The 19,810-nt window shown below is 54.5% G+C and overlaps 3 protein-coding genes across 4 annotated transcripts; 2 read left to right on the plus strand and 1 right to left on the minus strand.

Annotated features, from left to right (window-relative positions):
- Window positions 1-139: 139 nt before the first annotated feature.
- SPATA25 (spermatogenesis associated 25) lies at window positions 140-3,230 on the plus strand. Its single transcript, XM_070748716.1, has 2 exons — window positions 140-200; window positions 2,440-3,230. The coding sequence occupies exons 1-2, from the start codon at window positions 140-142 to the stop codon at window positions 3,228-3,230; spliced, it is 852 nt and encodes a 283-aa protein (XP_070604817.1).
- Window positions 3,231-11,001: 7,771 nt separating this feature from the next.
- On the plus strand, window positions 11,002-15,560 carry ACOT8 (acyl-CoA thioesterase 8). 2 transcript variants are annotated; one of them, XM_070744319.1, is made up of 6 exons: window positions 11,002-11,194; window positions 11,939-12,075; window positions 12,758-12,983; window positions 13,339-13,496; window positions 14,891-15,082; window positions 15,201-15,560. In XM_070744319.1, the coding sequence occupies exons 1-6, from the start codon at window positions 11,067-11,069 to the stop codon at window positions 15,320-15,322; spliced, it is 963 nt and encodes a 320-aa protein (XP_070600420.1). In that variant the 5' UTR covers window positions 11,002-11,066; the 3' UTR covers window positions 15,323-15,560. The 2 variants fall into 2 exon arrangements, with proteins under 2 accessions (XP_070600420.1, XP_070600422.1); XM_070744321.1 differs by having other exon boundaries at window positions 11,082-11,820.
- SNX21 (sorting nexin family member 21) lies at window positions 14,359-19,174 on the minus strand. Its single transcript, XM_070744318.1, has 3 exons — window positions 18,889-19,174; window positions 17,371-17,528; window positions 14,359-16,602 (listed from the first exon to the last, which is right to left on the minus strand). The coding sequence occupies exons 1-3, from the start codon at window positions 19,172-19,174 to the stop codon at window positions 15,931-15,933; spliced, it is 1,116 nt and encodes a 371-aa protein (XP_070600419.1). The 3' UTR covers window positions 14,359-15,930.
- Between the last annotated feature and the right edge of the window lie 636 nt (window positions 19,175-19,810).

Here is a 19,810-nt window from a genome sequence, read left to right on the forward strand (position 1 = left end):
CTCCGGGTGGCCACTCAGTGGCCCTGTGTGACATAAGGCCCACACCCTGTGATGCTGGTTCTAGAATGGGGGGGGGACTCGGAGGGGGGGCAGAGGACAGTGGTGGCACTGCCGCACTGACCAGGTTGCAGCAGAGAGGATGGCCTTTGGTGGGGGCCTGGAGAAAGCTTCCTCGGCCTCCTTTGCCCTCTCCCTACAAGGTATTCAGCCCCCCCAAAAAACCCAGTTTGAACTTGGCTTGGCAGCCGTGCCAGGAGCGTCGAGAAATGGGGACCCCAGCCCAGCCGGGCGCTGCAAACGGACCCCCAGACAGCCATGCCCAGTTGCATGAGGGGGACACTGCGGCCAAATCACACAGATGACCGGGCCAGTTTGATGGCCTGGACCCCCCACCCCACCCCTTGTGTCCTGCTGGGCTCTGCTCTTTCCAAAGGGGGCAGAGTTGGGGGGTTTGACCCCTAACTAGAACCAAAGGGGCTTCTTCCCCAAGTCTCTTTAGCCGGACTGATGGACAAAGGGACGGGGCAGAAGAAGCAGCCGGCCACCACCGCTTCCCCTCCGTGACAGCTCAGAGGGACCCTGGGTGGTCTCCTTTCCCCTCTTCCTGCTTTTCCCCGAACTGGCAGCTGGAGGGGCGGATTGCTAAGCAGACGGTTAATGGGGGAGGGGAGGGTAATTGTATGGGCTCCTACGGGTACAATCGGGTCCACAAAACCGGTAGAAAAAAAATGATTTCCCCCCCCCCCCCCCTTCTGGGCTCTGGGTCTGTTTTTCCTATCACAGTAAATGAGGTTGGATGTGTATCATTTTAGAAGAGCTGTGTTTGTGTCTGTGTGTACATACACAGACACTTTATAGAGTAGAGAATGTATATTTTTCTGTGCCTGTGTGTAATATGTACGTACACACCTGGCATATATACATAGGATTAAAGAGCCTATTTTGGATGTTCAGTCATAGTAAATAGAGAGGAGAAGAGAGGCCAGGTGCCCAAACCCTTGACAGGAGTGACATCAAGTTGGCCACCTTTAAGCCAGTCACATGACCTTGAAGCCACCCTTGGTCATATGATCGTCAAGCCACTCCCACCTGGTCACATGGCCAGCAAGCCACTCCCACAAAATAAGCCACGCCCACAGTGTGGTAGTAAAACAATATTGCCGCCTTCCCTGCTTCCCCCGACCCTGATCAGCCTGGGGGGCCACCAGGGCAGGACCAGAGGTTGAGAAGAGAGAGAGAGAGGCAGAAGGGAGGAGACTCTTCCAAAAAGCTCCTTGTTTTTCCCTCTTTGAAATCATTTCTCACCCGATGAAGCTTCTTCGGGGAATTCCGAAGTTAGAACTAAAGATGCTTTTGGGGTGAGGAGGGAAACGTTTTCAAAGAAAGCATCCAGAAAGTCCGGTGGCCATTGGGCAAAAGCCCCTTTGGGGGAAGCAGGAAGTAGCTGGAGAATCGTTGGCTGTGGGAGAGGTCAAGTGGCGGCACGTCCTGTTAGGTGGTCAGGAACAAACAGAGCTCCCCTTGAGCAGAGGAGAACAGGGAGGTAGCAGAGACCCAGCTGATATTCCAGAGATAAGAGAAGAAGGACCAGGGGAATGGAGCCCCTCCCTTAGGGTACCAGGTTGCAAGGCCTTGGTCTCTCCAGCCTTGAAAGAAAGACGGCGTTGAAGGGGGGACTTGATCGAAGGGTATAAAATCCTGCAGGGGATAGAAAAGGTGGATGGAGAAAAATTATTTTCTCTATCACACAATACTAGGACGAGGGGTTCCTCCCTAAAGCTCACAGGTCAGAAAGTGAGGACAAGTAAAGGGAGATATTTCTTCAGCCAGAGGGTCCTTGGTTGATGGGATTCACTCCCAGAAGAGGTCGTGACAGCTGTCAGCTTGGAGAGCTTCAAGGCAGCATCGGACAGATTCATGCCAAGTGTATTGGTGGTTATTGAAACGGATGTCCATGTGCCGCCTCTATGTTGGTTGAGGCAGGCAGGGTTCCCTTGGGTCCCATTTCTTGGGGGTCCAGAGAAAGGGAGGGTCCTGCCTTCTCTTTCTGCTCAAGATCCCCATGGACAATTGGGGGGCCACTGTGGGACACAGAATGCTGGATTCGATGGGCTTTGGCCTGATTCAGCAAGGCTCTTGTTAGGTTCTTAGGTTCTTATGATATGAGCAGTATTTCAAATAACCAGACCAGATACATTAACTGTATAAATATGATTTACATGAGGCAAATATCATAGTCAGTAACAGTCCTATTCACAGACACAGCAACCAATATTCTCAACACATATACAACACAAGCCTTACTCAGTACATATACAGACCAACATTGGAACACATAGTCTTTACTACACACTACACACCGTAGGCTCTTCTGGCTTCCCCTTCTGAGGCAAGACTCTCAAGGGGGCATAATAATGATGATGTTGTTCCCTTGGACAGGAGAACTGACCACCAGTGGCAGCAGTGGCAGCAGCAGCAGCGAGTCCCACGAGGCCCCACGGAGCCGGCTGAGCCCCTTCACCCAGGTGCCGCGCGAGGCCTCTCCTTCCGCCGGCCTCCCCTGCCCGACGGGGCTCCTGCGAAGGAAAACGCCAGCCAAGCAGGCGACGCCTCTGCCGGCCGGTGTCCCGCAACTTTCCTCCGTGCCCGGCCTCGCCCAGCCGTGCTTGGCCCCAGGGGCCCTCCAGCAGAGGAGCCCCGACCCCTGGGAGCCCCCTCGGGGCCCCTGCTGCCGGCTGCCCCTGCAGAATGTGGCCCAGGAGTTCTCGCTGGAGCACCCGGCTGACCGCTGGCTCTTCCTCCCGCCGGGCCCCCCGCAGCCGCCGCAGCCACAGCTGCCCAGCTCCAGCGGGGACTTCGCCCTGGGCCAGTGGGGCTTCCTGCCCAGCGGGGGGCTCTTCATGATGTCGGCCAAGCTGAACCGGGACCGAGAGCCCCCGCCCCGCCTGCCCTGCTGGCCCCCCAACATCTGCATCCTGACCCTGGCCATGATGATCGCCGGCATCCCCACCGTCCCCGTGCCGGGCGTGCGCGAGGAGGACATGATCCACGCCGCCCAGTGCTTCGTGGCGGAGAACCTGGAGCCCGGTGAGGAGCCCGAGGAAAGGGCCCCCAGGAGGCCGTGGGCCGCCTTCCAGCGCCTGGGCTCCTCCTGCAAGCGGGACCGGCAGCGCAGGCGGGCCTCCCACCGCAGCCTCCTGCCCGTCTTCCTGGGCCAGCTGGACAAGTAGCCGCGCGGTGGGGGAGGGCCGGGCTGAAGAGCCGACATAAAGGCGTGGGAAAAACCAGACCTCGTCTGCCCCGTGTGTGTGTCCCCAGGGGTGGGGGGCTGCCCGGACGGGGGAGGGGCGGAGATGCAGTGGGGGAGTGAAAATGGAGCCCCCCCAGAACACCCATTTTGCACTGAAAGATTTATTTATTTATTCAATTTTTTTAAAAAAATATCACCCTTCTCCTTAGACTCAGGGCGGCTTACAACATGTTAGCAACAGCACTTTTTAACAGAGCCCGAGCCTCTTGCCCCCACCATCCGGGTCCTCACTTGACCCCCTTCAGAAGGATGGAAGGCTGAGTCAACGTTGAGCCAGTGCTGAGATTTGAACCGCTGAATCTACAGTCAGCTTTAGTGGCCTGCAGTACAGCACTCTACCCACTGCACCACCTTGGCTCTATATTGAAAGATGTTGAAAGAAAATGCAGGGTGTCCGGCATAAACCACGCCCACCGTGTGGTGGTAAAAAATTCGGTAGCCCTTCACTGTGTGTCCCTGAACCTCAATTTGGCTGCTCCTGCCATCCCTGCCCTGCTGCTCCTCCGGGGCCAGGCTGCTCTCCACGCAGGGCTGCTGGGAGCCCCCCCCTGAATGGGGTGGACAATAATCTGTGTGCTGTGCCCAGCCCTTGGAGCAAAACCCCCGACTCAAAATCCTTTATTGAATGTAGCTTTTTTCCCAGCCCTAACTAGCTGCTAACCATCTTCCCAGCTCTCACCTTGCAGGCTCTTTCACTGTTACTCTCTGCAAAGAATGTTTTCCAAGCTCTAAGTCTTTCAAGGGGTTTCCCCCCCCCCCATTGGTCTAACTTGCTCTGAGTAAGTTTCTTTCCAGCCCTAACCAGGTGCTAACAATGTTCCCAGCTCTTACTGGCTTGCAAGCTCTTTCATTGTTACTCTCTCCAAATAATTTTTAAGCCCTTAACCAGAGGATAAAATAGACCAGACTAAGGACTCTATCCAGATAAATATCCGGTAAGCAGATTATTTTCCCTACTTTCCTCCCCAAAAGCTAAAGTGTGTTTTATATTCCGTACAGTAAGCACACAACGAAAAGCAGGTTTTAAAAGACTCGGAGAAGGGAGGATTTTCTGTTTGGGAGCTGGGAAAAACTTCCAAGCTCGGCCTAATCACCATTCCAATAGATGAGAAAGTCCATTTATCATTTAAGCCTCTGGATTTCGCTCACCAGAGTCCTGGCCACAAGCCTCCAGCTGAGAATGAGTGCCATTGAGGCAGAAACCCTGGTTTTAAAGCTTTGTCCAAGCACATCCCCAGTTTCACATCTCTTCCCTTCAACAACGTTGAATCTCCACACCCCATTTCCCAAGTTCCTTTGACTTTATAATGCCTGGAAGTGCAACACACCCTAAAGAGGCTACGTCACTTCACTAATACCTGTTGCTCTGCAACAACTCTCGCCTGCTGAGCAACCTCCTGTAGCAGGGATGGCCAAGCTTTTTTCCCCAGGTGCCAAAAGAGTATGAGCACAAACTGTCATGCATGCGCGAGTGCCCACACCCACCATTCAAGGCCTGGGGAGGGCAAAAATACCTTCCCCCATCCTCTGGAGGCCGAAATTGGCCTGTTTCCCAACTTCTGGTGGGCCCAGTAGGCTCGTGTTTCACCCTCCACCCTCCAAAGGCTTCTCTGTAGCCAGGGAAGGGTAAAAGTAAATAATAATAATAACAACAACAACAACAACAACAACAATAATAATAATAATAATAATAATAATAATTATTATTATTATTATTTATTAGATTTGTATGCAGCCCCTATCCGAGGACTCGGAGCGGCTCACAACAGAAGACAATGTCACAAATCCAATATGTTAAAAAAGGACATAAGAAACCCCTATTATTAAAACCATACAACTCTGTCATACCATACACAAATCTACCATAGCCTAGGGGTAACTCAGTTACCACATGCCTGGCAACATAGGTGGGTTTTAAGTAGCTTACAAAAGGCAAGGAGGGTGGGGGCGGTTTTAATCTCCGGGAGGAGTTGATTCCAGAGGGCCGGGGCCACCACAGAGAAGGCTCTTCCCCTGGGTCCTGCCAGACGACATTGTTTAGTCGACGAGACCCAAAGAAGGCCGATTCTGTGGGACCTTATTGGTCGCTGGGATTCGTGCGGCAGAAAGCGGTCTCAAAGGTATTCTGGCCCGATGCCCTGTACCCTACCCCATCCCTCCCAGAGCCTCTGTGCAAGCCAAAAATCAGCTGGACGGCACATACATGCATGTTGAAGCTGAGCTAGGGCAATAGGTCACATGCCAGCAGATATGGCTCCACGTGCCACCTGTGGCACCCATGTCATAGGTTCACCATCATTTATAGCGAGGGTCCATCCACTGACTTTCCACTCTCATGTCATCCTCAGCCTCTGACTGGGACCCCTCCCCCACTGTCACACCAGCCCCCCCTAGTGGCTCCTCAGGACACTTTCTCGCTCTCTGCTTCAGCTGGCAACCCCCCCCCCCTTGGCCCAGGGTCTCCAGAGGGGCCTGGGTGTAAATGCTGTTGCTAAAGACAATGGGGAAGGCAGATTCGCTTAACAACCGTGTGACTCACTTAACAACTTCACAGAGTCACCATAACTGGGGGCACAAAAGGTTGTAAAACTCAGTTAACATGGGGAGTGTGTGTGTGTGTGTGTGTGTGTGGTGCTCACAACCCGCGTTCCCGGGTGGAATTCCAGGGAGACACGTGAGGTGGCGGCTGTCCAACCGTGGCAACTGTCAGATCTGTGGAAACTCCCAGAATTGCAGCCCAGATGCCTGAGCCGGGCGGGCAGTGACTCTTCCCCTGAGGCCGACGAAGCCCTGGCTGGTTCGGAGAAGCCCCCCTCTCCCACCCCCCCACGCTGAGTCCGCGCCTGCAGGAAGAAGAAGAAGAAGCGGCCGCCTCCCCTCCCGGTCCTCCCCCGAGTCCTGTCCCCTATGAGTGGCCCCCACACACATCTCAGCAGGCAGGATTGGCAGGCGCTGCTGGTTGCCTAGGAGACGGGAGGAAGGCAGCGGCACGATGGATTGGAGCCTCGGGGGACCAAGAGACGGGGGTCCTCAGGCGGCCTTGGAGCGAATGCTGGCTGGGGAATTCTGGGAGCGGGAGTCCAAATATCTTCAAGTTGCCAAGGTTGGGAAACACTGATTTAGGGAGTGAACCCAGAGAAGGGTCGAGGCTGGGCGGACGGGCAACCCGGGACCCTCCGCTCAAGGCGAGCTGTGGCTGTCCGGAAAGGAAGGGACGGGTGTTGGGGTGCATCAGCCCCTTCGCGAGGAGAAGAGCCAGAGCTTTGGGCCCCTGCCCGTCTTCTACCCTCCCAACTTTATTCTATTCTGTTCTATATTTTTTATATTTAAATTCTGTTCCATTCCATTCCATATTCTATTCTATTCTATTCTGTTCTGTTCCATTCCATTCTCTAGAGCCAGGGGTGAGGAACAATGGTTCTATTATGACATCTGGACTTCAACTCCCAGAATTCCTCAGCCAGCATTATTGGCTCAGGAATTCTGGGAATTGACGTCCACAAGTCATAAAAGAGCCAACTTTGCCTGCCCTAGAGTTACACAGAGATTGACAGAGTTGGAAGGGACCTTATAGGTCATCCAGTCCAGCCCCCACCCAAGCAGGAGACCCCACACCAGTGATGGCATCCCCTTTTCCCACAAAAGAGTGTGTATATACACTTCAACACATGCGCAAGTGTCCACACCCATAATTCATTGCCTGGGGAGGGTGAAAACTGGAGGACAGAAGGGAAAGGGGGGACATGATTGAAATATTTAAATATGTTAAGGGGTTAAATGAGGTTCAGGAGGGAAGTGTTTTTAATAGGAAAGTGAATCCAAGAACAAGGGGACACAATCTGAAGTTAGTTGGGGAAAGATCAAAAGCAACATGAGAAAATATTTCACTGAAAGAATAGTAGATGCTTGGAACAAACTTCCAGCAGACGTGGTTGGTCAATCCACAGTCACTGAATTGAAACATGCCTGGGATAAACATATATCCATCCTAAGATAAAACACAGGGAATAGTATAAGGGCAGACTAGATGGACATGCCGTCAATCCTCTGTGTTTCTGTTTCTATGCATATTGCGCAAGACAAAAAGAGGGCCGTGAAAATATAGACTGACCCCTCACATCCTGGACATAAACTGTTTCAACTCCTACCTTCAAAACGTCGCTACAGAGCCCTGCACACCAAGACAACTAGACACAAGGACAGTTTCCCCCCCCAAATGCCATCACTCTGCTAAACAACAATCGTCATGTGTTGGACCTCCTGATTCTTGACAAATGTCTCTTTTTCTTTTATGTCCACTGAGAGCATCTGCACCAAAGACAAATCCCTTGTGTGTCCAACCACACTTGGCCAATAAAGAATTCTACCAGAAGATATGGCTCCCTGTGCCAACTGTGGCCCCCGTGCCATCGGTTTGCCATCCCTGTCCTACGACCTTTCTGACAGATGGCTGTCCAGTCTCTTCTTAAAGTCTTCCAGTGATGAAACACCCACAACTTCCGAAGACAACGTCTGTTCCACTGGTTGGTTGTTTATCTCTGTCAGAAAATTTCCCCTTATTTCCGGGTTGAATCCCTCCTTGATTATAATAATGGAATCTTTCCATCCATTATTCCTTCTTTGGACTAGGTCAGTGATGGCGAACCTATGGCACAGGTGGCACACAGAGCCATATCTGCTGGCATGCGAGCCTTTGCCCTAGCTCAGCTCCAACATGCATGTGTGTGCCGGACAGCTGATTTTTGGCTCACAGAGGCTATAGGAAAGTGTTTTTGGCTTCCAGAGTGCCTCCAGGGTAGATGGGGGGGGGGGGAGAGAGTTTTTACCACCACCCCCGGCTCCAGGGAAGCTTTTAGAGTCTGGGGAGGTCGAAACATGAGCCAACTGGGCCCACCAGAAGTTGGGAAACAGTCCGTTTCCAGCCTCCAGAGGGCCTCCAGTGGGCAGGATAGGCTGTTTTTGCCTGCCCCACACATTGAATTATGGGTGGGAGCATTTGCACATGTGTGATAGCGTGCATGCATGGCCTTTTGGCACCCGAGGGAAAAAAGGTTCGACATCACTGGATTATGTGATTTGCAAGGGTTAGGGTTGTTGTTGTTGTTATTATTATTATTATTATTATTTTCTTGTTATTGTTATTGGGGTTGGTACTCTGGGCAAATGAGGACTGGCTCTCAAGATTGCACCTGTTCCAGGGGCAGGAACCGGTACCGCCACCTCTTCAGAAAGCTGATAACCACCTCCGGGCAGCTGCCAAGGGCCAGGCTCCCTCCCTGGCTGGGTTTGGCAGGCTGGGAAGAATCTGTGGAATCACAGCAGCTGGGAGTCTGGGACTCTCCCTAATGGTGGGGGGGGGGACGAGCATGAGCAAGATCATACCAAGATTATGATGGGATGTTAAGAAGTGTCGCACATTAAAGTTAGTGAGCATGCATGTTGCATCAAAGATGTGTCAAATGACACTAGCTAATGAAAGAAGCTACTCCAAACACCGGAGGTTTGAACTGTATATAAAGTGACTCTCTACCTCTCTCTCTTTTCTGAGTTTTGTGTACACATCAAGAAAAAAAAGCAACATCTAGAAATCTAAAACTAAAAACATCCTAAAACCCCAATTTCTTAAAAAAATATTTATTCTTAAATAAGTAAATAAATAAATAAGCCACAATACTCTTTTCTGTTACAAACTATCCCAGGATGTATTCAGTAAACCGTTTGCTGCCTCATGTATCCCAGCAGCTGGTTAGGTCCCACAGAGTCAGCTTTCCCACAGCCTTCTCTGTGGGGGCCCCAGCCCTCTGGAATCAGCTCCCTCCAGAGATTCGTACCGCCCTGCCCTCCCTGCCTTTCGTGAGGTTTTAAAGATCCACCTCTGCCAAGAGGATTGGGCCCACTAAGTTAAACATATTTCCCCGGCTGATGAATGAATTTATATGCATGATTGGATGAATGTGAGCGACTGGTTTTTAAGAAATTGGGATTTTAAATTTCTAGATGTTGTATTTTTTTTCTTAATATGAGCCGCCCTGAGTCTGAGAAGGGTGGCATAGAAATGTAATAAATGAATGAATGAATAAATACATATAAAATAAAATATAAAATAACAAAACAAAACAAAACTTGTGGCAAGTCCTCCTGGAAAAGAGGAACACCCCCAAGGCCAGGCAACAGGACCACATCCATGAACGGGCTACAACTCAGTTAGATAAGAACATCGGCCAAGGGTGAAGCTATCAGTGGACAAGATAGGATATCTGTTACGATGGAGAAATTGTCATGCTGACCCTTTAGACTATAGAATAACTTCAGAAGTGACTCAGGAGAGTAAAGGGGTGTGGAGAGGCCTTTTAGGCGTGCATTAAGTCCAGGACATAAAAAGTATGGACTTTTTATAATGTGCTTTGCTCTCCTTGAGCTCAATTCACTTGGGGAGAGACTTGGAGGCCGCTTTTACAAATGCCTTTTCTTTAAAATAAAACTTTGAATTGTGAATTGTGCCTCTGTATTGTGAGTACATATTTGGCTATCATATGTCACAAACCATGAAATGTGGTGGATTCTCCAGTGAGACTGGAGGGAGGTGGCAAGAGAGCCCAGTTGAAGAGCCCTTCCACTGCAGAAAGCAGCCTAGGCTGCACCCCGCCCCCCTCCACCGGAAAATCCTTGAAGCCTTATCTGATAGTTCCCAGGAGAAACAGTCACGCCAGTGAGATTCTTGTAACACAGGCGACTAAGTTTCTCTAGCGACTATTCACAAGTGGTTCTGCTTGCTTGCAGCTGACACCGAGCAAGATTTGAAGGCGGTGCTGCTCCAGGCTTCTGGCATCTGCAGCCAGCAAAGCCTCAGGCCAAAGCTCTGCTTGAAACAAGCACTTTCTTGAGCAGTAGGTGAGGAGAAAAGCTGGGGAATGGTGTCTGGAGCAAGGGCAGCGGGCCAGATTTGGCCAGACTGCCACGCCCGGATCCCAGAACTGAAGACCCCACAGGGTTTGCTGTACACAGCTATCACGTCTGGCCTTGTGAAAGAAAGAGAAGGAAAAGAAAAAGGAGAAAGAAAAACAATGGAAGGGAAGGGGGGAGGGACAGACAAAGAAAATGAAAAAAGAGAAAGGAAGAAAGAAAAAGAGAAAAAGAAAAAGGAAGAAAGAAAGAAAAAGGAAAGAAAATGAGAAGAGAAAGAAAGAGAAGGAAAAGAAAAAGGAGAAAGAAAAACAATGGAAGGGAAGGAGGGAGGGAGGGACAGAGAAAGAAAATGAAAAAAGAGAAAGGAAGAAAGAAAAAGAAAAAGGAAGAAAGAAAAAGGAAAGAAAATGAGAAGAGAAAGAAAGAGAAGGAAAAGAAAAAGGAGAAAGAAAAACAATGGAAGGGAAGGGGGGAGGGACAGAGAAAGAAAATGAAAAAAGAGAAAGGAAGAAAGAAAAAGAAAAAGAAAGGAAGAAAGAAAGAAAAAGGAAAGAAAATGAGAAGAGAAAGAAAGAGAAGGAAAAGAAAAACAATGGAATTGAAGGGGGGAGGGACGGAAAGAAAATGAAAAAAGAGAAATGAAGGAAGGAAGAAACGGAGAGAGAAAAAAGAAGAGAGAGAGAGAGAAAGAAAGAAGGGAAGGCAAAAGAGAGGGAGCGAGGGAGAGTCCCTCATGACAGCCAATCATTTGAAGGTGTTTGGACGAACTTCCTCCTTTGGCCGGAAGCGGAAGCCGGCAAAAGGAAAAGAGCGCTTCCGCACCGGCGAGGGGGCCACGTGACCGTCCAAGATGGCGTCCTCCAGCGGAGCCGGCAAAGTGGCCGAGTCCGAGCAGGGGGCGGACCCGACGGGGGACCTGCGCAGCGTCCTGCTGACCAGCGTGCTGCAGTTGGAGCCCCTGGACGTGGACCTCTTCCGGTCAGGGTCCCCCATCCCCCGAGCGCCCGAGGGCCGGAGAGGCTGGGCTGGGAGGAGCAGGAGGAGGAGGAGGCTCGGCCCGGGGAAGTCTCGCCCGCCCAGGCCCCCTTGGCCCGAAGGGGCTTTTTTAAGCACTTTCCTTTAAAGTTTCCTTTTCAAAGAAACAATTGCATAGTTCAGGGCTTTTTATTTACTGATTTGATTTATAGGCTGCCCCTCTCTGAAGTGACAGAATTAAATTTGTTTTTTAATTGCATTTTTATTTTTCATTATAATTGATCGATTAGTTTAAGGGATTTCATTGCTTAATGTTTGACTTTTTACTATATTCCTGCATTATTTTATTGTTTTAAGCTACCCTGAGTCCTATGGGAATGGGCGGCATGTAAGTCAAATTAAATTAATTAAAAAGCACCTTCAGGGCTCGACCGGTTGAGTTTCTGCCTGCACTGCAGCCGTGGAAGTAGCCCTGAGGAGAACCCTCCCTGCTTAGTGGTGGAGGTGGCCGCTCTGGGTCTGCCTCGTGAACCAACAATGGGGCAGCAGCCGATCTGGCTCCGGGCTCTGAACGTTGCCACAGAGATCCTGCATCAACGGAGGGCAACTGGGATCCTTGGGATTCAGCCGTGAGTCTTGGCACCAGAGAAGGGAGCTTGGGAGCAGCCACTGCCCCCCCCTCACCCCCAAAGCCCCCCCCACAAGAGGCAGCCATTGCCCTCCATGACTCTCCTCTTTCTTCCTTAGGGGAAGGCACTACTGGGTGCCAGTCACGAAGCGTCTTTTTGGAGGGCAGATTGTGGGCCAGGCCCTGGTGGCGGCAGCGAAGGCCGTGACGGATGACCTCGAAGTCCATTCACTCCATTGCTACTTTGTGAGGGCAGGTAATTAATAGCTTCTGGGAGGGAGGAGTCGGGGGCCCAGCCAGGGTACCTGTCAGACTTAAAGGAGGGTGCTGTGAACTGCTCTGCTTACAATTTATTTATTTTGTTAAATTTATTTCTCACCTGTCGCACCCTGGAGACTCCCTAGGTGGCTTAACACAATGGAAAGGAAGTAAAATGAAAGGAGTGTAAACAAAATTAAATGATAGTGTTTAGGCTTATCTACTACTTCTTCCTAGTGCTTTCCCAGCCCTCTCTTAAGTGGTTTACAGAACCAGCCTCTTACCCCCAACAATCTGGGTCCTCATTTGACCCATCTGGGAAGGAAGGAAGGCTGAGTCAACCTTGTGCCGATGGCGAGATTTGAACTGCTGAACTACAGCAAGCAGTCAGCTAAAGTAGCCTGCACTGCTGCACTCTAACCACTGCGCCACCCAGGCTCTATCTAAATATTACAACCATAAAATTAACAATGATGGAGAAATGCTGATAATACATGAATATGATCATCAAAAAGAAATGAGGCAGGTTTTCTTATCGTGCGACCGAGCGGTGGAACTCTCTGCCTCCTGAAACTGCTGCCCTGTTGCCAAGGGAAAGATTGAGCAGGTTCTCACGGCCATTGGGGCGTCTCCCTGGCTGGGGCACCTGGGGGCTCACGTCAGGCTCTTCCGGCTTCCAGGGGACCCCACTGTGCCTGTCCTGTACCAGGTGGAGCGCACTCGCACCGGGAGGAGCTTCTCGGTGCGCTCAGTCAAGGCCGTCCAGCACGGGATGCCCATCTTCATATGCCAGGCTTCCTTCCAGCGTGGGCAGCCCAGCCCGGTGCAGCACCAGTTCCAAATGCCGGCTGTGCCGCTGCCAGAGGAACTGCTGACCCAAGAGCAGCTTATCCAGAAGTACCTGCGGTGAGTGGCGGGGAGGAACAGGCGCTGAGCCAACGGCACACCCGGTGTCTCTCGGTGGGAGATTCCCCAGCCGCTCCTGCCTGTCCGGCCGTTCCTCCCTGGGGTGCAGGAATATGGGCCCTGGAGAGAGTTTAACTGCCCCTGGGAAACTCCCTGGAGACTCCTGCCTCTCTGGCAGCTGGAGCACATCAGGTTCCTGGCTTTGTGCCTGGCAGCCGTGCAGAACCCGGGGCCTCAGAGGTGCCATCGGCATGTCCAGCTGCAGCTGCTGAGGCTGAGTCCCAGTCTCCACTCTGCTTCCAGTACCGGCACAATGGCCCCCGCGATTCCTAGCCTCTGCCTTTTCCCCCCAAAGGGACCCTAACCTCCTGGAGAGGAACCGCCAGGGGCTGCAGAGAATGCTGGCCCAGGAAGTCCCGATTGAGATGAAGCCGGTGAATCCGCCTGACTTTTTCCACCAGAGCTCCCAGGAACCCAAGCAGCTCTTCTGGGTGCGCGCCAAGGGCTACATCGGTAAGGCCCCCACCCTGCTTGCCAAGAGCAGCTTCACCGTGCCCGGCTCTTGGGCAGCTCCCAGGGGAGGGGAGAGCTAGCTGGAGAAAGCAGCCGGAGGCTCCTGTGGCGTGAGGAGGACCCGTGGGGAGTGTAGGTCTTCAGGAGGGCAGCCCCTGTGAGCCCACCTCGCCTTCTGCTGGGGGGCCAGTTGGGGCCCTTGGAAGGACAGCGCCACACCCTCAGGCAGAACCGTGTTTGTATGAGTGGAGTCCTGAGTTCAAGTGCTTGTTGTGGGGCTGGGCCCAGGCACTGTCTCCTTCAAAATGAATCTACGAGGGTCGCCCAGAACGTCATGCACCACGGGTTTTTTTCTTCAACAATTATTTATTGAACACAATGAAACTCACACACAAGAATGAATGATGTTTCTTCTACACTCCCTATATCTTCCACATAATCTCCGTCCTGTTCTGTGGCCTTCCTCCAGCAAGACACAAGGGCCGGTCCCCCTCCTTGTTCTGGCCACGAAGCCATTTCCGCACTGTCATGGCCTCCCCCTCTGTGCCCAGCGACTAACCGTACTTCTGTCGACTGCAGATTCTCCATCAACTCTACACAAACGCTTGTGAAGGTTCCCAACAGTTTCTTTCTCCACAGTGAGAAATTCAATGACGACATGCTGCTTGTAACGTCCATCACTTACAGACGCTGCTGCAACTACGCTATGTCTGAAGAAACACAAAATTTACAGACACACTCCTGACTGCACAAATAATGTAGATCTAAAATTTTGCATTCGCGCCAACAGTGTAGGCTGAGAAAAGAAAGGTGGTGCATTACTTTCTGGGCGACCCTCGTGTAAGGTAAAGAAGATTCGGAATATTATGAAATTTGGGAGAAATTTTATGAATGGATTGAAAATAAAACTAGTTAAAACAGATCATTATTTTGAAAGCAATGTAAAAGAATTTTGAAACCTGCCTGGGAGAAACAGAGATCCATCCTAAGATCAAATATAGGAAATAGTGTAAGGGCAGACTAGATGGACCAGGAGGTCATTCTCTGCCGTCCATCTTCTAGGTTTCTATGACAGCCAGTGGCTGCTCATCCTCCCCCTCTGCTTCCCCCCAGGGTGGCAGACTGACCAGCACAGAGCGGTTTTGTCCACATTTTCTATCCTGCAGAAATTTATAGCTTTGGGTGGTTGGCTGGTTTTTCAATTCTGCCCTTGGGACGATTACAAGCACTGCAGGGAACGAATGTCCAAAACCTCTCTCCCCCCCCCTCCCTGGGCCGAAGGGCCACCTTGCCTCTTCCCGTGTGGCCCCACCTACGCTCTGCTCCCCCCCCACCGCCCCCTTGGTCGGCCTCCAGGCAGCGCTTGGTGCTAGTTGCCGGCCTCTCCGTTTCAGGCGAATGCGACATGAAGCTGCACTGCTGTGTGGCCGCCTACATCTCGGACTACGCCTTTCTGTGGACGGCCCTCCTGCCCCACCAGCACCACCGCGTGAAGTTCCTGGCCTCCCTCGATCACACTATGTGGTTCCATGCACCCTTCAGGGCCGACCAGTGGATGCTGTACGAGTGCGAGAGCCCCTGGGCCGGTAAGACCCTCTGCCCGACTGCAAGGGGGAGTGTGTGTGGGCAGGGCAGTGGAGACCCCCCCTCCGAAAGCAGCAGGTGGCCGCAGCCTCTCTGTTCTCCTCCCCCTCCCCTCCACAGGTGGCAGCCGGGGCCTGGTGCAAGGGCGCCTGTGGCGCAGAGACGGCGTCTTGGCGGCCAGCTGTGCCCAGGAAGGGGTCATCCGCGTGGAGGAAGAGCAGCCGCCCCCCAGCAAGCTCTAGCACTGGGGGTTCTGCCCCTGCCCCACATCGGTTCTTCTTCTCTCCTAAGGGGAGCCCCCCCCCCCCCCGTCTCGCGCACACTGGCCAAGTCTTTGTTGGGTGACGGTCGCTTACAAGGACGCCCCCCCCCATGTACGGACGGAAGCACTGGCACCCCGCTTTCCTTGGGCATATTAATTTATTACACAGACCCCCTTCTCTTCCCCCCCCGACTGTTTAATAAAGGGAATCAAGGGTCCCCCCCGCAGCTGTGGTCTCTGGAGGGGAGGAAGACGTTCGTGGGGCCCCACCCGAATCCGTGCCGGAGGGCAGAGCGGCTCACTGCTCAGGCTGCGGCCCGGGAGTCCCGCCTTTTGCAGCGCCTCGCAGCCTCCCCCCAAATCTATCGAGAACAGCCTGTGGGGGGGGGGCTCTCGGGAGGCCCCTCCGTCCACCCCTCTGCCAGCCAGCCCTGCGGATGTCGTCTCCTCACTGGGGGATTGTGGGTCTGTGTCCCAGGAGCCTCTTCCGAACCGTCCGGACACTGGGCAAGCAGAGATGCAGAGCTCACCGACTGGCAGATGCTCCCCCCCTCTTCTTCTCACCTGGCGCCCCCTCCCTGCAGCCCCTCAGGGCAGCCTCTGTTCGAGCAGCAGCTCCTTCAAGGTGGCAGGTGGCTCCTGGCCTTCGCCCGATTCCCGCAGGCCACGCAGGCGACTCTCGGCCTGCCACTTGTCCTTGCCCAGCACCCAGGCCAGGTGGGCGTGGCTCTGCAGGAGGGCAGCCCGGAGGAGGTGGCCGGCCTGGCCCTCCAGCTGATGCAGGGCCTCCTGGCAGGCCTCCTGGGCCTCTGCCCACTGCTCCAGCTCCTGGTGGCACACGGTCAGGCCGGCCAGGGTCAGCAGGAAATGCCCCGAGCGGCAGGCGCCCAGCTTCTCCTGCAGCCGCCGCGCAGTCATCCAAGCAGCCAAGGCCTGCGGGTAGAGGCCCCTGCCGGTCAAGCCCAGCGCCCCCTGCAGGCTGTCCAGGTAGAAGAACTCCAGGAAGGCGGCCGAGCGGCGGATCTCGGCCGAGGCGTAGAGGCGGGAGAGGAACTGTTCGAAGGCTCGGCTGCGCTTGGCGATGGTGGCGGGGGTGAAGTTGCGCCACAGCTGCTTCCGGGGGAAAGGGACCCCCGCCATCTCCCTGCCGAAGCGGCGGCGCAGGACTCGGTTCAGCCGCTCGAAGTCGGAGTAGGAGCGGGCGACGGTGGCCGGTGTCTGGTCAAACTGCCCTGCCCGGATCAGGTAGATGGTGTAGAGCTGGGTGCCGAAGGGAGAAACAGGGTGAGGGGGGAGCACGAAACAGCCGCCCAGCCTCTTGACCCTCCCCCTGGCAGTCTGCCCATGGAGAGTCCCAGGACGGGGGGGGCAGGCCGAGCATCCCCTGCCCCTCCAAGAAGAACTTACCTCTTTTGAGCCCGGAGTGCCCAACGCAGCAGCAGAAGGAAAGAGGCAACAGTCAGAGCCAGCTGACCCCCCCAGCCCTCCCCACAACCCTGCCAAAACGTTTGGGGTCAGAGGAGACTAGGGCAGGGATGGCGCACCAAGAGCTATTGTGCATGCATGAGTGCCCACACTCATAATTCAAGGCCTGGGGAGGGCGAAAACAGCTCCCCCCATCCCCTGGAGGCCAGAAACGGCCTGTTTCCCAACTTCTGGTGGGCCCAGGAGGCTCGTGTTCCCTGGAGCCGTGGGAGGCTAAAAACGCCCTCCCCCATCCCCCTGGAGGCTCTCTGGAAGCCAAAAACGCCCTTCCAGAGCCTCTGTGAGAGTCAAAAATCAGCTGGCCGGCACACCTGCACGTTGGAGCTGAGCTACGGCAACAGCTTGCGTGCCATAGTTCCACTTGCCACCTGTGCCACAGGTTCACCATCACTGGACCGGGGGAAACAGGGCGCCCTCCGTCCTTCCCATTCCTCAAGAGTCCTGTGTCTTGCTTTGGGGGTGGCCCTGCCCCCACTTCCTTGCACCTGGGGCCAGAGGGCTCCTTTCTCCCCAGTCCCTTTCTGGCCCCCTTCCGTCACTCACCACGTGCTTGGAGTTGCGCTCGCTGACCACGCTGGCGCTGGTGACCTCGAAGAGGAGGCGTTGGGGCACGAAGCTCCCCCGCGACTTCCGCCAGAACTCCTGCAGCTGGCGGGTGAGCAGGTGGCCCCCCCGTTGCTCGGCCAGGGGGGGGACAGGCTCTAAACCATGGGGGGGGAGAGCAACAGGTGAGTCGGTGGGGGTCAGCCTGTGGAGCCCCTGGGAAAGGGGCCCCTATTCCAAGGATCTGGTGTGGGGGGGTCCTTCCCTCTCCAGTACATTTGGGGGGGGGGGAGAAGAGGGCCTTGTCCAGGGCTGAAACTTTGTGACAGTGGTGACACGCTTGATGGAACTGCCTGCCACTGGAAGGGGTGGGTGCTCCATCACTGGAAGGGACTTTTAAAGAAAAGACCGGAGAGCCCTGTCTCTGTAAAAGTGTAGGGGCTCCTCGAGGAGGGGGTCGGACTAGAAGACCTCTAAGGTCCCGTCCATCTCTTTCTTATTCAGATTAGGACTAAAAGGTACATTAACAAGAAGGAACCGGTGGGTTGCTGTGGGCGCCAGGGTGGCTGTGGTTGGTTGCAGGTTACCCACACCTGCGTGGTGGCAACAGGTGTGGGTAACAGAAATAAGAGACCGAAGGAAGCTCTGGAAGGGTGCAAAGCAGGGGGAGGCCAAGGTGGCTCTTCCGTGACTTGCGGACTTCAACTCCCAGAATTCCTGAGCCAATTGTGCTAGCTGAGGAATTCTGGGAGTTGAAGTCCAGAAGTCACAGAAGAGCCACCTTGGCCACCCCTGGACTCTGAAGGAAGGAAAGAGATTTGGGGAGGGGCCTCTTCCGGTTGGGTGGGAAGGAGGGGAGAGGAGGCCGAAACAGTGACTGAGCCCTTTGGAGCCCCAGGAATATGGGAGGAGGCCGTGGATGATGGGCGTCTCCGAGGAAACAGGCCTGGTTCTGACATGCAAATTTATTTATTTATTTGAATTTGTATGCGGCCCAACTCCCAAGGGTCTCTGGGTGGCTCACAACCCCCCCAAAAATAAATAAATAAGATACACAGTGTAATATTAAAACTCCTTATAAAAAATATAAAACAAAACTTATTTCCTCTCCTCCTTTCCATTGCATTCTTGTTTTCGTCCTGTCGGTCTCTCGGTCTGTGTCCAGTGGGGGGAGGGCTCCATCACTGGGGGTTCTGGAGAAGAGACCCCGCAGCCACTGGACCGGAATGGAAGAGGGTCTCCTGCTTGAGGAGGGGCTGGACTGGATGACCTCCAAGGTCCCTTCCAGCTCTGATTCTGAGTTGAGCTGCCTTTCTACCGGAGTCCAGATTCAGGGCCGGGGGAGGGGGGGCACCCACCTTGGATGGTCCCTTCTAAAGCAGGAGGGGCATTTTGACCCACTTTCCGGGGGTCCCATTGATGGGCCACGTCGGGTCGCTGGGACGGACCGGGCTGGCGTATCGGATGGGCGCCTTCATCGGCTGCGCATCTGCCCCCCTCCCTCCTTTGGCGCCCTACCTGCGACCTCCGGCGCATCTGCGGGCAGGTGGAGCTCCAGGAGGGTCCCTCGCTGGCAGCCCCCGCTCTCGTCTTCCTCCTCCTCCTCGTCCCCGCCGGCGCCGTCCTCCTCATTGCTGCTGAAGCTGAGGGTGCCGCTGAGGCGGGTGGCCAGGCCCTCGGTGTCGTCGTCCAGCTCCGAGCTCTCCGGACAGTCCTCGGGCCCCGCGCAGCCCCCGGACGCGCCCTCCGACGCCCCGGCCCCGCTCAGCGCCTGCCGCAGCCGGTGCAGCAGACGGGCCGCCATCCCCGCCGCCGAGACCCGAGCAGCGCTCCCCGCCGACCCCCGGCGCCCTCGCCCCGGCCAAGCGCCGCCCCCGCTCGCCCCCGCCGCGCCGGCCCCCTGCGCGCCCCCGCGGTCAGAAAGCGGCCTCGGCCCTCCCCGGACGGCCCCCCGCCGCCCCACCGGAGCCCCGCGGCCGCCTCTGCCACCCGCCCGCCGGCGCCGCCCTTCTGCAGCCGCTCGGTCCCGGAGAGCGCCGCCGCCCGCCCGCCCGGTTGGCCTGGAACGAAGGAAGCGGAGGGGTGGGGTGGGGGGGGGGCTGCTCCCACCCGGCCGGCGACCCCTCGGCCAGAGCCCTCAGACTTTGTTTTTAAAAAATCTTTATTAAGTTTCTCCATATGAAAACAATCTAAAGAAACCAAACATAGAAAGAAAGAAAAATGAAGGAAAGTCGCCCTTGGACTTTTAGACCGCTTGGTAGGGCTTTCCCAGCCCTCTCTGAGCTCTTGGCGGACTCGGTCTCTCTTCCCAAATCTGGGCCCTCATTTTATCCAGGGAGGGAGGGAGGGAGGGAGGAATAGACATATACTGCTTCACAGTGCTTTTCCTAAGCGGTTGACAGAATCAGCCTCTTGGCCCCAACAATCTGGGTCCTTGTTT

Source organism: Erythrolamprus reginae, chromosome 3, assembly GCF_031021105.1.
Source record: "Erythrolamprus reginae isolate rEryReg1 chromosome 3, rEryReg1.hap1, whole genome shotgun sequence".
Taxonomy (NCBI): domain Eukaryota; kingdom Metazoa; phylum Chordata; class Lepidosauria; order Squamata; family Dipsadidae; genus Erythrolamprus; species Erythrolamprus reginae.

Excerpts from the sequence above, each read along its gene's own strand:
- SNX21 (XM_070744318.1), bottom strand. The coding sequence starts at position 19,174 with ATGGCGGCCCGTCTGCTGCACCGGCTGCGGCAGGCGCTGAGCGGGGCC. Across the intron at positions 17,529-18,888 it reads AGATGCGCCGGAGGTCGCAG|AGCCTGTCCCCCCCCTGGCC; the intron begins GTAGGGCGCCAA and ends CCCATGGTTTAG. Across the intron at positions 16,603-17,370 it reads AGCGCAACTCCAAGCACGTG|CTCTACACCATCTACCTGAT; the intron begins GTGAGTGACGGA and ends TTCGGCACCCAG.
- ACOT8 (XM_070744319.1), top strand. The coding sequence starts at position 11,067 with ATGGCGTCCTCCAGCGGAGCCGGCAAAGTGGCCGAGTCCGAGCAGGGG. Across the intron at positions 11,195-11,938 it reads CTGGACGTGGACCTCTTCCG|GGGAAGGCACTACTGGGTGC; the intron begins GTCAGGGTCCCC and ends TTTCTTCCTTAG. Across the intron at positions 15,083-15,200 it reads GTGCGAGAGCCCCTGGGCCG|GTGGCAGCCGGGGCCTGGTG; the intron begins GTAAGACCCTCT and ends TCCCCTCCACAG.
- SPATA25 (XM_070748716.1), top strand. The coding sequence starts at position 140 with ATGGCCTTTGGTGGGGGCCTGGAGAAAGCTTCCTCGGCCTCCTTTGCC. Across the intron at positions 201-2,439 it reads CTTTGCCCTCTCCCTACAAG|GAGAACTGACCACCAGTGGC; the intron begins GTATTCAGCCCC and ends TCCCTTGGACAG.